Consider the following 16,104-nt stretch of genomic DNA (forward strand, 5'->3'; position numbering starts at 1 on the left):
ACTGGTTTATGCAAACATTACTCTCTAGTAAGGTTATGTATTTTTTTAAATACACATTTCACATTCATTTCATATCCAGGTAAGTACATTCAATATAGAAATGAGAAGAAACTAATGATGACATTTGAAGAAATTATGACTACAGTTAATTTTTAATAAGTTGGCACATGCAAACATGATGTCCTTGTACATCATTTTATACACAGAGTGGTGTGCAGAAAAGAATATGCTGAAGAGGAGTGAAGCTTTCTTACAGGTGACTTGCTTTGTGCTCAAATGAACCTGCTTCATGCAGCTAAACACAGCAGCAGTCAGGCACAGAAAACAGTCAATGAATAGGAAACGCAGAGCTTAGCAGAATCAGGCAACAAAGTCTGTATTTCTGGAGTAGAGCACCCTAAGTAATTCCCTCAATTGTAACAATAAAGTTAGAAGTTCAGCTTGGACAATCATTTAATCTGACCTACATCTACCATGAAAAATCATAAAACCCAAACTGAACTCAAACGTAACCCTGCAATTCTGAATCACTTCTCACTGCTTCAGCAGTTTAAAAACTATCAGTTTGAGAAGATTTACTCTATTTACACGCGCCATTGTGCTCAAAGGGACCTGTAAAAATAACTAAGGGGGAGTTTCAAAAGAAGAAGAGATACAGTGATTGTTTGTGTGTGGCAAAGTGAAAGGGGTGGGGGTATTTGCATTGCAGGATGTATAAAGAAGTGCACTGGCCACGTTCAACTCTCCTCATTCACTCTGGCCTCCACATCGAGTACAGCTGCTGTGGCTGTTTGCCTCTGGGCTTCGATCTGTGTTAAGCTCTTCTCCAGCTCTTACATCTCGCCCCAGTGCTATGGTCGTTCACTCATACGATTTGAATTTCAGCACCACAGACAGCTCCTTCTCCAGCCCCAGCCTCAGCACCGACGCCGCCCTGCGCGACTCCACGGCGCCCCAGAGCCCTCATGGGCTGAGCCGGACCGGCCACACGGCGGTGGCAGTATGCCTCGGCTTTATTCTAGTGGCGGGGATCCTCAACAACTTTGTCACGCTGCTCGTCTTCGCAAAGTTTCGCTCCCTGTGGACGCCCATCAATCTCATCCTGTTGAACATCAGCCTGAGCGACATCCTCGTGTGCGTGTTCGGGACACCATTCAGCTTCGCAGCCAGTTTGCACGGCAGATGGCTCATTGGGGAGCACGGCTGTAAGTGGTACGGCTTCGCTAATTCCCTTTTTGGTAAGTGGCCATTTACAGACTGCTGAACTTCCTGCCGTGCAGACTAGTTTATGTTCCCATTTCACAAAGCCTAACCCAGGTGTTGATGTACTGTATACTTTTTTTTATTCCATCAGTTTACATTTTAGGGTGCCACTTCAAAAGAGAAGCACCCTCAAATTGGGAGTTTTGTTACTTTAGCTTCAACAAGAAACTCACAGGAGTGGCAGTTTGATTTTAAAAGTACCCAGTGATGCTCCTGTTAGCATCTTTGAAGCTTAGAAAGTGTCTAAAAATGAAGACATTTTATGATCACAAAGCAGTGATCATGAAATAGGCAATAGGTTGACATCCATAGGCTGTTTTAAAAATCTAATACTTCAGAAATTATTTTTAAAAATGTCATTAAATGGGAAATGTGAATGTTGATTGTTATCTGGAAGTCTGAAAAACTTTTAGTGAAACTTAATAACAATTAAGGAAATAGGTAATTTTTTTTTCTTTTACAATAATCTGAAGCAAGACTCATGTTAACAAGGAGTTGCTGGCCAAGTTTATACTGAAAAGTGTCAGGTAATGAATAGGACACTCTGCAGCTTAATGTGGGATCTCACCGCAAAAATCAGCATCTGAAGATGGGGAGGGAAGCATTATATTGTCAATGTAACAAGAAAGTAAGTGGTCCTTACAGAGAACTGCACCAATATTTGAAAGTCACTGGTTTGATGTTGAAAATCCTGTGTAAGATCTAACATATATGAGTGGGAACAAAGGTAAAAAAAAAACAAAAAAAAAACAAACCAACAAATAAGGTGTCATTTTGGTTGGATTTCTGATGTCTGTTTGCTCCATTTACTTTTCTCATTTCCAAATACTGAATTTTCTAAATATCATTCAAACATTTGAATAAACCTGCGCGATGCCACACGAGGTCAATGACAGTGATATAGCGCTGATGCAGCCCATTCATCATGTTTTCAGGTAAGGTTTGCAGAGGTCCACAATGTCATTGAATGGATTTAATTCAGTTTTGACCCTCTGACCTTTTTCTTTTTTTTTCTTCCTTTTTTGATAGTTCACTTTTTTCTTCCACAATACATCAGCATTAATAATATGATGTCCACCTATGATGGGGACATGAAAGCTGTAAACACAGCTCTCAGTAGAAAGCCTTTTGTCACATAGTTAGATTTTTTTTATGGTCATCCTATTGATGTATCACACTTGATGCACAACATACACTGAATCTGCAACCATAGGTTATTGTATGAGAAATGTGTAAGAAGTGAAAGAGGCTGAAAAACCTTGTGTGTTCACATAACTTCAAATAAAGGCTTGCGTGAAAGTACAAAATTCAATTAAACTTGCAGCAAGCATATACTATATTAATACATATTAGGTTGTGATTCTGTTAACTTTAGCTAACTAACACTCAATACAGTCAGGTTGAGGTTGATACACATTACATGTGATTGCAAACCATCAAACAGCTCTCAAGAATTTCAACTTTCATTTAGAAATCTGGCAATTATAAAGAGTAACTATTAAAAGTCACATTGAAATGTAACAGTAATGAATGTTCAGAAAAGATCTGTGCTGATATTAGTAAGTAACTAAGCAAAAACAAAGAATAAACCAACAAAGATGACTCTTTTATCATCACTTAACCGGATGCTGTAAAACAAATTTTAAGATGCAATTATCTTTTTGTTCCTCACACACAAAAACAAACAATGAATAAAAGCACATAAAAAGGAATTAGATTATTACTTTAAGTCTAAATTCTGTTAAAATAGACATGAGAGGAATCACAGGCTTCAATAATATTCTCCTGAAAGGGAGAAACACAGTTTCACTCCAGAATGTGAACTATCTGACAACAGCACAAAAATAGTAATTTTACAATTAATGCTCAAATATGGTAAAAATGACTACATTTACAAATAAAATGAAAATTATTTGCAAGTTGCAACATGTCAGGTGTTTTGCATCACATGGAACTGTCACAAGTTTGACTTCGCTCATCTATTAGATGTAAAACATTGAAATTAAGATGAGACTGGAGAAGCGCCTTCACATCATAGATGATGCAACAAAAACCCAAGTTTGAATCCCAAAGATATGTTGTCTTATTTCTACTTTTCTGTCAGTCACAGTAAGTTGGAGATAGACATACAAAACAAACAAAAAGTAAACATGTGACTGAGGGCTTAAACATTAATAACTATATTGTTGGGGGACTAAAACTCATCTTAACTTATACATGTTTGTCTAAAAGTCTGCATCACTTTATCTCAACACATATTCACAATTACTATTTTGTGACATTATAGTTTTTTTTTTCATGCGGGCAAATGTGTCTATTAAATTTTTGTAATGAGATTGGTTTTCCAAGAAATGAAACAGACCATTTGTCCAATATAAACAGCTTCATTCAGCATCAGTACTGTCTAACGCTCTATTGTAAACTACTTTGTCCATATTGCAGCTCTATCTACTGACTTTATACATTCTGAATTAGAGATTCCTACACTCTGTCTCTTCTCTTCTTTATTTTGTTGTATAATTTATTGTCCACTGTTCTTTTTAATTTGCATTTTACTGATATTTTTTTATAAATATTTTATTGCAGTATGCATTTTGATTTTTCTTCTAGTTTAATCTTAATAATTTACGCTGCTTTTCTGTTATGTTTATATGTTGTAAAGAAATATCTGTTGTATGAAATGTCCTTTATGATAAAAATGACTACTTATCTTGTTTGGTTTTTGTGAAACAGAGTCTGAGCCAGGGCTATTTTCAGAAGTTAGTTTATATCTGACACTTCTATGAAATCTGCAGGTGTAAATGAGTTCTGAGTTCATTCTCAATATTGGGAATTGACCAGGAAGTCAGTGAATGCAGTTAGGAAATAAGTAAATGGGAAGCATCCTTCTAAGGAGTAATGAAAATGAGGCCTCTGATATGATCATCTTAGTGTTTTCTCCTGTCTTGCTTCATAGGTATTGTGTCCCTGGTGTCCTTGTCAGTTCTTTCTTATGAGCGCTACACTGCTGTGCTCCACTCCTCCAAAGCGGACATCTCAAACTTCAGGAAGGCCTGGCTGTGTGTAGGAGGATCCTGGCTCTACTCACTCCTCTGGACATTACCTCCCTTTTTAGGATGGAGCAGCTACGGGCTGGAGGGCCCCGGTACCACTTGTTCTGTCCAGTGGCACCTCCGCACACCAACCAGTGTCTCATATGTGCTTTGTCTCTTCATCTTCTGTCTTCTACTGCCCCTTCTACTGATGGTCTACTCTTATGGACGAATCCTGGTTGTCATTAGGAGGGTAAGTTCATAAACTCAACAACCAACTAATCAGATGCACAGTATCATGCAAAATTTACCCAAGCTAACTTAGTGAGAGGTATTTTTATTTACAGAATAATCTGTCAAATATATAATTTCTCTCTCTCTCTCTCTCTCTCTCTCTCTCTAAATATATATATATATATATATATATATATATATATATATATATATATATATATATATATATATATATATATATATATATATATATACATATATATATATATATATATATATATATACATATATATATATATATATATATATATATACATATATATATATATATATATATATATATATATATATATATATATATATATATATATATATATATATATATTCATTCATTCATTCATTCATTTTCCGAACCGCTTATTCCAATTCAGGGTCGCGGGGAAGCCGGAGCCTATCCCAGCTGGCTTTGGGCGACAGGCAGGGTACACCCTGGACAGCTCGCCAGTCCATCGCAGGGCTATATATATATATATATATATATATATATATATATATATATATATATATATATATATATATATATATATATATATATATATATATATATATATATATATATATATATATATATATATATATTGTATATACAGCAAACATTTAGTCACTTAGTCAAAATGTTCAAAATTTCAATTCTTTTCTTTAAAAGTTTTACTGATTGGTAAATTGGCAAGATTTTTTTTTCAGTGCTGCTCAGTGCTGACAGATTGTTATGATGTGTTGTTAAATGGACCCCAAGGACCATGTCAAAACCTCCAGTTTGCATCTCCTACTATCGTCCTTTGCAGATCTTTAGTTGTAGTTTGGATCATTGTCCTGTTGATGGATCTATGTTCTTTTCATCATGCTTTTGTATGATTATAATTTACAGGAAATGTCAAATTGACTTAATGAGTTTTTCCTTTCCTCTTATTATCTCAACCATTCCTATGTCAATAGCTGCAATACAAATGCAACCTCTATCTACGCCTAACAGCTGGAAAGAGTTTCTTGCTTGAAATTTCACTAACTTTATTTTAACATGACAGCAAAAATAAAAAAATAAAAGAATGTTTGCTGTAAAAGTAGTCCACAGGACTAAATATATTGATTCTAAAATATAGATGTAAATAAGATTTTAGTACATTCTAGATGGATATAAAAAGAAACGAAAAGAAAAAATTGAATTCTGTGGCTGGAAAGCAAGATAGTTTCCTGTTACAGAAGTCACATTTGTGCAGGTCTAGGTGCACAATGAATCATCACAAAGTGATATCTTTTGCACTGAAACAATAGTTTGGTCTGCCTGACTAGAAAACACTGAACACTTTTTCAGTCATCCACACCTTAACTCGACCTCTACTGCACCTCACTGATGTTTCAAAATAAGATACCTAAAAATGCATTTGTTTGTCATAATAAAACCATTGAAAATATTCATTCAATCATTCTCTATACCACCAGTTCCAATACATTAAAAACAAATGTCATCAAAATCACAATATTTAATTTGTGATTCAGGCATTACTGACATGTCTGAGTGGTTTCAAAGTACCCAGAATTGCTTGATAGTTAATTTCATACAGTCTTCAGCCAGTTGCTTGAAGCTTATCATCATGAGGAAATAGTGGGGCAGCATTGTTAATATATTTTATACAACTTTTGCCAACATTATTGACTAAAAACAAGACACATATGGTGCAGACCAGTGATGTAATTTCCTCAGCAAAATTTGCTGAAGTCTAAATCTGTAATAGCTCTGCTAATGTGGGCTCCATTGCTTCTCTCTGCTGTCAATGTCCTCCTCAGTCACAAGATTTTGTCTTTGAAGCTGAGCAGTGGTTGTCAAATTTCCACCAACGTTTGGTTGTAGCTTTTCAAGGTGATTTCAAGACGTGTGAATCTACTGGTCTGTGTTTACAATCTGAGAATCAATTTATCCAGCAAGAGAAGGAAAGAGGGATGGCGTTTTCCAGGGAGCTCTGCTGTGCATCTTTGAAGTGACCTCTGCAATGACCCCTCTCCGTTTCCAGTGACTCATGCTCGTCTTTGTGGAGTTTATATAAACCTGCCAGTCATACATATAATTGGTAATTACAGGCTCCCAGTTGGTGCTGGATTCCTCCATGGTCTTTGCTTCTACTACTCCCATGAATGAATCACCTAGAAGATATTTTTAGATCATGGAAACAACCTGTTACCATTGGATACCCAGTGTTACATAATTTATTTATTTTTTTAAACTTTGTAAAGGAGTCAGAGCAGAAAAGAACCGCAGACAGATTTGCTTCACCACTGAATTAGGGCTCAGCTGTGCACCAAATAAGAGTCTTGGCATAAGCTTTTCTTAGAAACAATCTGTCTGGGGAACCTCATGTTGGTGCCTCAAAGGTGACTTGTACTGACACATTGAGGGAGCTGTGACATTCGTATCAAGCCGGCCTGAATTTTTTTCTCTTTGGTGACAGATTTATGTTACGTTTCGATTGCTCTCATGTTGCGATCAAATAGTTTTTACTTTCTCACACTTGAGATTTACTGCTCAGTGTGTCTTTCCACCAAAATTTAACACAACTAAATTCACTGACAAAATAAATGCTGCTGTACTAAGGCCAAATCATTTAATTGAAATGTACTACAATGCAACCCATCAGCATTGTAACATTTTTGGCTATCGCAGTTCAGCTGCATGTAATTTCACTGAGACAACATGGCTGAGATAAGATGCTTTTCAGGTTGTTTGAGTAAAATTAAGGACAAAAATAAAGTTAAACTTGCCAAAATCACTGCTAATTTAAGGGTTTTACAATCATTTGTGGACGTAACTTCATAAAGAATCAGGAAGACATAGCAACGTAGGTCACAATGCTTAACAGGAGACTTGTGTTTGAGTGTATGAAACATGCAACAATTTAACAGAAAGGGCATTGACTTCACCTGTGAGGGGCTTCTTTAACATTACAGAGATGTTCATTTATTCATAAAGTCCCACACTGAGCATCACAGCAGGAATTACTCTGAAGACCACAATCAATAGTGAGAAAGTGACAGTCACCCCAAATAGAATTCTGATATACTAGTTGACTTATTATGTATCTGAGCTAAATTTAGTCCCCCACAGCTCCAACACATCGGCGCATCTAGTGTAAAGTGGACAGAAAACTCCTATTTAAGTCATTTTTACCTCTGCCTGGGAGGTTATGTTTCTGCCCATGTTTATCTGTCTGTTTGTTAGCAACTTTATGCAAAAACTACTGGACAGATTTTTGGGATTATTTTGGGATTATTATTTTATTTTTATTTTTTTCTGAGAAATGGGTCCTGGTCTAATTTAGACTCTATTGAATTTTGGGAATGATCTGGAAGAAACAGTGGACAAAGGAGCTTTTAGAAGGATTCTTCACAATATGGGTGGAAATGAGCTGCATGGCTGATGTCTGCGCTCTCTGAGCGGTTTTCTAGTCTGTTTTTATGTTGGGATGAAAGAAGTCTATATTAAAATCATAGATTTTTTATTACATTAAAGATTTTGGGCTGCACAGTGACATAATACTTAACACTGTGGCCTCATAGCAAGAAGGTTGCTGGTTTGAGCCTCAGTTGAGGGGAGGTTTAAACAGCAGCCTATTTTTGTGCATGTTTTTTCTCAGGGTACTCTGGCTTTGTTTCACCCACAAGCTAGATTATTTGCTATGGTTAATTCATCACTTCTCACATGTAAGTCACTTTGCCAAATGACTATAAAATCCCATAATAGAAAATATCCAAATTAGTTGCTTAACTAAGAAAAACAACACAATAATGCATAGACACCCTTGTATACAGGTGACAGCAGCAAAATATAATTACATAAAAGTAGTTTCTGCTGGTTCACTAATACATTAACTTAATGTATATAAAAAATAAATATTTGTGAATCATTTATCAAATGATCAGCAAATATTCAAAGCTTATAAGATGTCAAACGTTATTTAAAACTAACATTTTTCAGCTGGGTGGGGCTTTTTACTTTAGCAAACATTATAAAAAAAAAAGAAAATGACTTATATATAATGAATAAAATATACTGAATAATGGCTGTATTTCATATTGTATCTCACTTCATTCATGTCTCTGTTGGATTCACTTACAGTAAGTGACATGATGCAGAGTTGTGCCTTTCACAGTCATTCTTCAGTCAACCACTAGATGGCACAACAGAAACGATTTTGCACACAGTTACTCGTGTACACTGCAGCTTCGATATTAATGAAAGAATTGCTCAGATAATGAAACAAAAATAAAAACAACCAAATACATGTAGAACAGGAATGACCCCACATGTTTTCAACATCTTTTCATCTACAGAAACAGATATGATTCTTCTTTTCAGCTTGACATTAATGACATTTCTTACTTGTGTATTTGTTGTCCTCCACTGTGTTTATCCTCCAGGTGGGTAAGATCAACCTTTTGGCAGCTCAGCGCAGAGAGCAGCACATTTTGTTGATGGTGTTGTCTATGGTGTCCTGCTATATGCTGTGCTGGATGCCTTATGGCATCATGGCACTCGTTGCTACTTTTGGTAGGACAGGACTAGTCACTCCCATGGCTAGTGTGATCCCCTCCATCCTGGCCAAGTTCAGCACCGTTGTCAACCCAGTTATCTACATTTTCTTCAACAACCAGGTAAGAGTACTAACAGGGTGTGAACTATATTAAATGTATCCTTTATTTAATCAGCTCTCAGCCAAATTCAGTCTTACTTTACTGATCTGTGTGGACTGCAAACCAAATCTCTGCTTGGACTAACAAACACTCTTTTGCATTCAATTTCCAAGTTTTATAGATGCTTTATAGCCTTCTTGAAGTGCAGCAAGGAGCCCCAGACTGTTCAAGGAGAAGAGCACCCAACTCCAAGAGCACAAGTGTCAGATGCCTACCGGGTTCAAAGACAGGCTTCCCTCAGCTCTTCACAACCTCAGGCTGTGAGCAGCACCAGAAACACTGCCCTCTGCAGCCGACACAACAACCGGCACATTCTGTTTGTCCGCTACACTCCATAAAACATTATTGTTTTTCTCCTGCCTTGCTGTGGATGTTATTTTTGTCTTGTACAGAATAAAAAAAATGCTTAAATGGCTTTTTTCCCCCCTTCTGTCTCAACGCCCTGCTTTTTGCTTTGAAATAGTCTCATCTTTTAAGGCCTGAATGTAAAGTAAGAGAACAAGCTGTAAGAACAAGCCTCTGAGTGTCAGTGTTGGGCTTCCATTGACCATGGCGCTGAAACATTTGTGAACACATTCTATATTTCTGCATTAGTATTACAATGTAACTCTGAAACCATTCTGTGTATTCACTGCCAGAAGCGTTGATTTTAACAGTCCCTGCTTTATGAGGAGGAGGTCTCAACAGACTTTATATCTGCTGACGTCAACCTCTCACATTATGGAATAATGGTTCATAATAAATAACGCTTTCGGGCCATTTGTTTCAGTAAGCTTTTTATATAGCATTATGACTTGCAAGCCTTTTTTATGCTAATGTCATTGTGTGCATGTTGGAATAATGCTCTGAACACTTAAGAATGTATCTGCTGCAATTTGCAAGTGTTAATCTACATTTCATGTTATTTAAATAAAGTCATTTCCACTCAAACTGTCTATCCTTTCTTTTCTCCATTTGTTTTTATAAGGTGATATACAATATAAATATGAAACAATGATAAACTGCAGCATTCTGGCTCAAACATGGGATCTTTGGTGTTATATTAAAATAATGAAAGTAATTAATGGTTTGCTATTCATGTTTAGTTTATTCTGCACAAAAGCACAAAAGGTGCCCCGTACCAGTTGAATATATTTTCTAACCATTAGGGGAAGCTTGTGAGCTGCTGAAAAATATTATTTTTGGTGGATGCAATTCTGTATTTAAACACATGCAGTTCAGAAGAGTGCATGCATTTCATAGTGCTAGATTGTTTATCTTTTGTGCGTGACCGATTTTTTTCGTTTTTCTTTTTGTAAACTATATTTCAGCTTCAATTAACACTGCATCTGTGCCCCTCTTATAAAGATAGCACAGTGTAAACTATAAAATACATATATAATACATATTTAGTGCTTTTAAGACAAAACAGTAATATAAACTCACCAGAAATCTAATGTCAAAACTTTATCTTTGGTGAGTCACAACTGCTCTGACAGTTTAATCAGCATTAAAGAGCTGTTCAGACCATTTGCTTTGGTTGATTTTTACTTTTTTAAAGCCAACCAAATTAAAATGTTGATGTTTTGATGCCATGCAATTTGGATTTTATTACACTGATATTTACTATTTCAACTGTTTGTAAGAAGAATAAATGATTTACTCTGGTGTAACTGAGCGCAGCTGACTGAACACTGCTAATTCCACAACACCACAAAAGCAAAACCTTCATATGATGACAGCATCGTAGCCCTAAGCTTGTTTGCAACACCATGAGTGGCCAAGAAATTGTACCACATGAGAAGTGTTTCACTTTTGTCTGACTTAAAAAGGGTGGTTATTCAAAACCATTAATGTATCTGATTCCAAATGATTCAGCTACCACAAAAAAGTAAATTACATATATCTAGTAACCATCAAAGTATACTTAATGTGTGGAAGAATTTGTGTGTGTAGACCTTTACTCTTTAAACTAAAATCAATTCAGCAAACTTCCAACAGCTATTCTAATTAGGTTCATGTATTTGGTGTTTATGAATAAAAAAATAATGCAGTGTTATGTTGTTCATTGATGTGGTTATTGGTCCATTACACTGATCTTTTTATTGAATGCTGTTTGCGGCACCTTATGTAAGATGTACAAATTAAACAAACACAAATGAAAACAAAGAAAAATGGTTAAAACTCTGAAAATACAATGAACCGTCAACAGATACTTTTTGTACTTTATACTTTAATACCTATTTTCAAAAACAAAAATATAGTATGTGTCATATTATTTTGTTAGCACTGTTTGGAGCACTGGTTTTACATTGTAACAAAAGGTCACCATGTCACTTTGGCACTTTGTTACACATACCTGCCAAAAGGAAGTCAGACAAGGTTTGAGGTATTTCACACAACGCACACATGTGCAGATCAAGTCATATCTGTCACTAAACTTAAGAGGACAGAACTTCCAGGAAGTAGAGACAGACAAACTCAGTTGCTGAAGAGAGCATTCGCTCAAAGCCGCATGGGATGTTACAGACATCAGGCCTCTCTACATTTCAATTTGCTTCTCCGCCATGATCAGGACTGACCAGACCAGCTTGGCTCCACCGCCATTGCCTCCACGACTGGGCAGGTCCCAGCCTATCCTCATCCCAGCACAACTTTCACCACCGGCCCACAACAATAAGCCTCTAATCCAATTTTTGGCTGGTGTAGTGATGCTGCACTTCTTTTTGTCCATTGGAGGATTCTTCTATCTGTTCTACAAAGACAAAACAGTTTTACTTGTAAGTAGTTTCTGTAAACTGTTTTTTTTGTTTGGTTTTTTTTTTACTTTAGGTCTTTTTTCTGAAAGTTCATTGAGAAAATTTGAACAATTAAACATAGAAATCATTAGTATTTAGGTAAGTTTCTTTGTGGTTTGGATTATACCAAGGAATTTAAATTAATCTTTTTTTATAAGCACTGCTTGATCACACATTTTGCTGCATGCAAAAATCACACTTAAAACTTGTGAGAGAGGCACAGGAAATGCTCTAATGCAATGTGGATATCACACTTTATCTGCCGTTCAGCACGACAAGCATGTGAGCAATGACATAAATAAATTCAGCTGTAAATATGCATGAAGCATTGTGATAAAATTCCTATTTCTAATCCTGATGTTTTCTTTTTTATACAGGACAATAGTCCCTCAGCTGATAAAAGAGGTACATAAATATAAATTTCTCTGATTAAAATTACACAGTAAGTTATACAGAAAAAATACAATTGCAATTCTCTTCTCTAGTTGGATATCTCCCTACAACACAACAAGAAGCGTCCTCCTTGGCTCTGGCACGCATGGTAATTGAGCCACGATCTCACACAGAGAAAGAAGAGAAATCATGTAAGGAGCTGAAAAAAATTACTTTGTTTTCATTTGAAAAAGTAGTTAGCAAAGAATCTATTTAGAAAATCATATTTTTAAAAAAAAAATGTTTTCTCTCTCTCTCTCCAGCTGGTTTACTCAAGTGGGAAAAGAACTCATTTCGTAAAAACATCAATTCCTATAAAAACAGCTGGCTGACTATTCTTGAGCCAGGTAATTACTATGTCTACTCCAGGGTGACCTTCTCCAAAGGTCACCCTAAGCTTCCACTGGCAAGCAGGGTGATGCTGAGGGAGTCAGAAACCGGAGAGGAGAAGATTGTGATGAAAGCCTACTGCAGCCTGAACAGCAACAGCATCTCAAGCAGCAGCGAATCATTGCTGGATCCCCACATGTGTACAGCTACACAGATGGAGCTGCTCACATTGAAAAAAGGAAATCAACTCAGTGTTTGGGTACAAGACCTCTCAGTTGTGGACTATGAAGAAGAGGCAACAACATTTGGGATGTATAAACTGTAGGACTCCGTGTGAGAACAATGGACTTAAGAGTGGCTCAAGAGCGGGAACTCATGGAGCACATGGTTTATGGATTTATATTCAATTAGAGACCACTCTTAATTAGACTGGAATAAATAGTTGGTGAATTTGAAAGACAAAATCCAAACTCCAAAACTATAATTTATTAAATCACGCAAATAATGTATATAATATTTTTATTCCTGTTCTGTATTTATTGATGCAAACTGGCTTGTTGGACTGTCTGGATGAAAGAACTGAAATGGATATTCTTTATTTAAATTATTCAAACTCTCTTAAGTGTTTCTTGTATCATGTATCGAGTTATACATCAAGTGCCGTTAGATTGCAATCAATATTAATTTTTCAAAATTAATTTAATTAAAGTAATTCCAGTGAAGAAGTAGAAGTCATAAAAAAATTGCACTTGCACTGTGATTAGGATGTATCCAGGTTCATTGATAAGCCATACTAATATAAGTCAGGTTTTGCCATTTTAAACGTAATCCTCCAAGGGACACTGGGTAATAAATTAAACTTTTTTTTTGCTGTAATAAGCATAACATGCAGTTTCTTGCATGTTAGCTCAGCCTCTCCCACAATGGCTTTACAGTTCTAGGACATAAAACCACACGGCAAAAATGACTCTTCTTAAGAAGCCAAATGAGACCATTCAAAGCTTACCAAGCTTCTTGGTTGGAAAATTCTTACATAAAACTTTTTTTTTTTTTTTTTTTTTTAAGTGTTTAGCGTGACATTAGATGTAAATAATATAACTGAGTAATATACACTATTATTAGTCAACCCACCATAAGTGAAATATAGTACAGTGCAAGTTTACGCTAGCACTGCAAAAAAGCGCTTCAGATGAAGGAGCATACCAGCATGGAAAGTGTGAATCTCTTTGGAGGTGTGTAGATGCAGAGGCAGGGCTCTTTTACAGGATGTTATCTATTCTAGTCATTCCTTCCATCCTGTAAAGGGTTTTTATAGCAAACCTGAGCAACCTACAAATTCCTGCACTGCACACGAGTTGAATGGGGCATGGAAAAACCTGCATCTGTGGATTTCCAGTGTAAAATAAGGGAATAGTCTTCCATTTCTCTTGTGGTAAACCAGTGTCAAAACTTTAACATCACTTGTTGTATTAAACTTTTAATAAAAGAACAATCATACCAAACAAAGTACAGGGTGTCTAGAAAAAAAAAGACAACAAAAAAGCAACACTTGCAACAACAATAATTGCATAGAACAACCTTTTTAAAAACAAATCCAACACACAGTGGTCTGGAGATAAAATCTTAAATGAATTGGAGTTAATCTCTTAACCCCAGTAAGTGCTCAGAGGCTATGGGGAATTTCAGATTACAGTGTGTGGTGCTTTATGACATGAAAACTGTTTTCACAGAAAAACAGACAAGGGGTAAATTTCAGCAACAAACACGAGGAGGGACTGAGACGTACAACTGTACAGGAATTGGCAGGAACGCTAAGGAGTCTGCCTGCTGAACAGGTGCCCTGAAAAAGCTTAGAATAAAGATCAGCTCCAATAGCACAGCAAGCATTAACCTCACAGAAGTGCATCTGAGCGTAACAGAGCATTTGCAGATGAACCATTGTTACACAATGCTCTGCAGTTTCTGTACAGAAGTACATGCAAAACACAGAACCACCCATGCAGGGACTGTTAGTTTATGTTTTGATTTGTTAATTAAAATAAAACAAAGGGGGGGGATATAAATAAAGGCAAATAAGTAGCCAGATTGTGTTGGCTGAATCACAAAGTCTGGCCCTTTTCTGGAATCTAAACTGGATTTATTCATTCACTTATTATTGCTATTTCTCCACATCTGACCCACTAGTGTGAGGGCTTAGCCAGAGGTCAATCAGTAAAGCAGTCATTTATTGCATTTCCAAAACATTCACTGCTTCTCTTTGCAGTGCAGCAAGACTAGATAACAGTGCTGTCAGTGCTCACTCAATCTCATGTACCATTGTGGCTCCTCTGAAAGAAGCCACATCTTAATTTGCATGCAAAGCCCTGTTGGTTGTCAGACTCAACATGCGCATCATTACAACAAACAACCTTTGACAGTTCAAATACAATTTATACATACAGTCCTAATCAGTCTTAAGCTCTCTTATTGACCCCTTCGGGAGGCACTTAAAACATTCTAGTATGACGCCAATATATAAACCCCTGTTTGATCATTTCCTCAGCTGGTCTATCAGTTCTGTGGGAACCAACCAAATGAAACCCTCTCAATTGTTAAAGCTGACTCATTTGCTTAAATATGTTTTCCTTTTTTAGGATGGAACAGGAAGATTGTGAGTTTCTGCTTCTTTAATCAAAACAGGAAAATTCTTTTCTGCCTTAACACATCAGTGTAATTCAATTAAATTTCCAGAAAAAATAAAGGCAGCAGAGCTATATCTATAAGGCTAACACCACGTGGCTTAACAATAAATAAAGAATTTTTAAATTCAAAGTAAAGCAAGGCTATATATATTTTATAATTATTCTTGAATATATTTTATTATGAAGAGTAAAGGTTTCCTCTTTGTCATTATTTGTGTATTTTAGTAATAATAAACAGTACTAGGCTAAGACGTTCCTATCATATTAAACAGATGTATCCCTGATAACTTTGGAGTCTATATTCAAATATATTGAGATTATTCACATTCCTGATGCAGAAGTCATACTGTAGAAACACTGTACATTCATGCAGTTTTTAAATAAACAGTCAACAGCTGCATTTGGAGAGTGAAATTAAGATTAGGACCTCGCCTTTTTGAATTGCTTAAATGTCTTCAAAAAGCCTGTGCATATAGGTGATGTGAATATCAAAAAAGAAAACAAAAAGTTAATCTAGACGACACAATAGGTCCATCTTCCTCAGTGGGAAGCTCTATAATGAACAACAAACGATTTAAACAGAAGATAATCAGTCCACGTTGTAAAAGAAGT

At 36.1% G+C, this 16,104-nt stretch overlaps 3 protein-coding genes across 5 annotated transcripts in view; 2 read left to right on the forward strand and 1 right to left on the reverse strand.

The window, feature by feature from the left end:
• Positions 1-853: 853 nt before the first annotated feature.
• Positions 854-9,610, forward strand: tmtops3a (teleost multiple tissue opsin 3a; the record flags this gene model as incomplete). The annotated part of the gene is made up of 4 exons (XM_079249933.1): positions 854-1,238; positions 4,220-4,548; positions 9,000-9,233; positions 9,386-9,610. The coding sequence occupies 4 exons, from the start codon at positions 854-856 to the stop codon at positions 9,608-9,610; spliced, it is 1,173 nt and encodes a 390-aa protein (XP_079106059.1).
• Positions 9,611-11,818: 2,208 nt separating this feature from the next.
• On the forward strand, positions 11,819-13,136 carry cd40lg (CD40 ligand; the record flags this gene model as incomplete). The annotated part of the gene is made up of 4 exons (XM_079250082.1): positions 11,819-12,031; positions 12,427-12,454; positions 12,535-12,633; positions 12,745-13,136. The coding sequence occupies 4 exons, from the start codon at positions 11,819-11,821 to the stop codon at positions 13,134-13,136; spliced, it is 732 nt and encodes a 243-aa protein (XP_079106208.1).
• Positions 13,137-14,325: 1,189 nt separating this feature from the next.
• arhgef6 (Rac/Cdc42 guanine nucleotide exchange factor (GEF) 6) overlaps positions 14,326-16,104 on the reverse strand; it is a 31,369-nt gene continuing 29,590 nt past the window's right edge. For all 3 annotated transcript variants that reach the window (XM_079249931.1, XM_079249930.1, XM_079249932.1), the window contains one exon: positions 14,326-16,104. This exon is cut by the window's right edge and continues 555 nt beyond it. The gene's annotated coding sequence lies outside the window, so the exon portion shown is untranslated.

Source organism: Telmatherina bonti (genome assembly GCF_933228915.1).
Source record: "Telmatherina bonti genome assembly, chromosome: 12".
Classification (NCBI taxonomy): Eukaryota; Metazoa; Chordata; class Actinopteri; order Atheriniformes; family Telmatherinidae; genus Telmatherina; species Telmatherina bonti.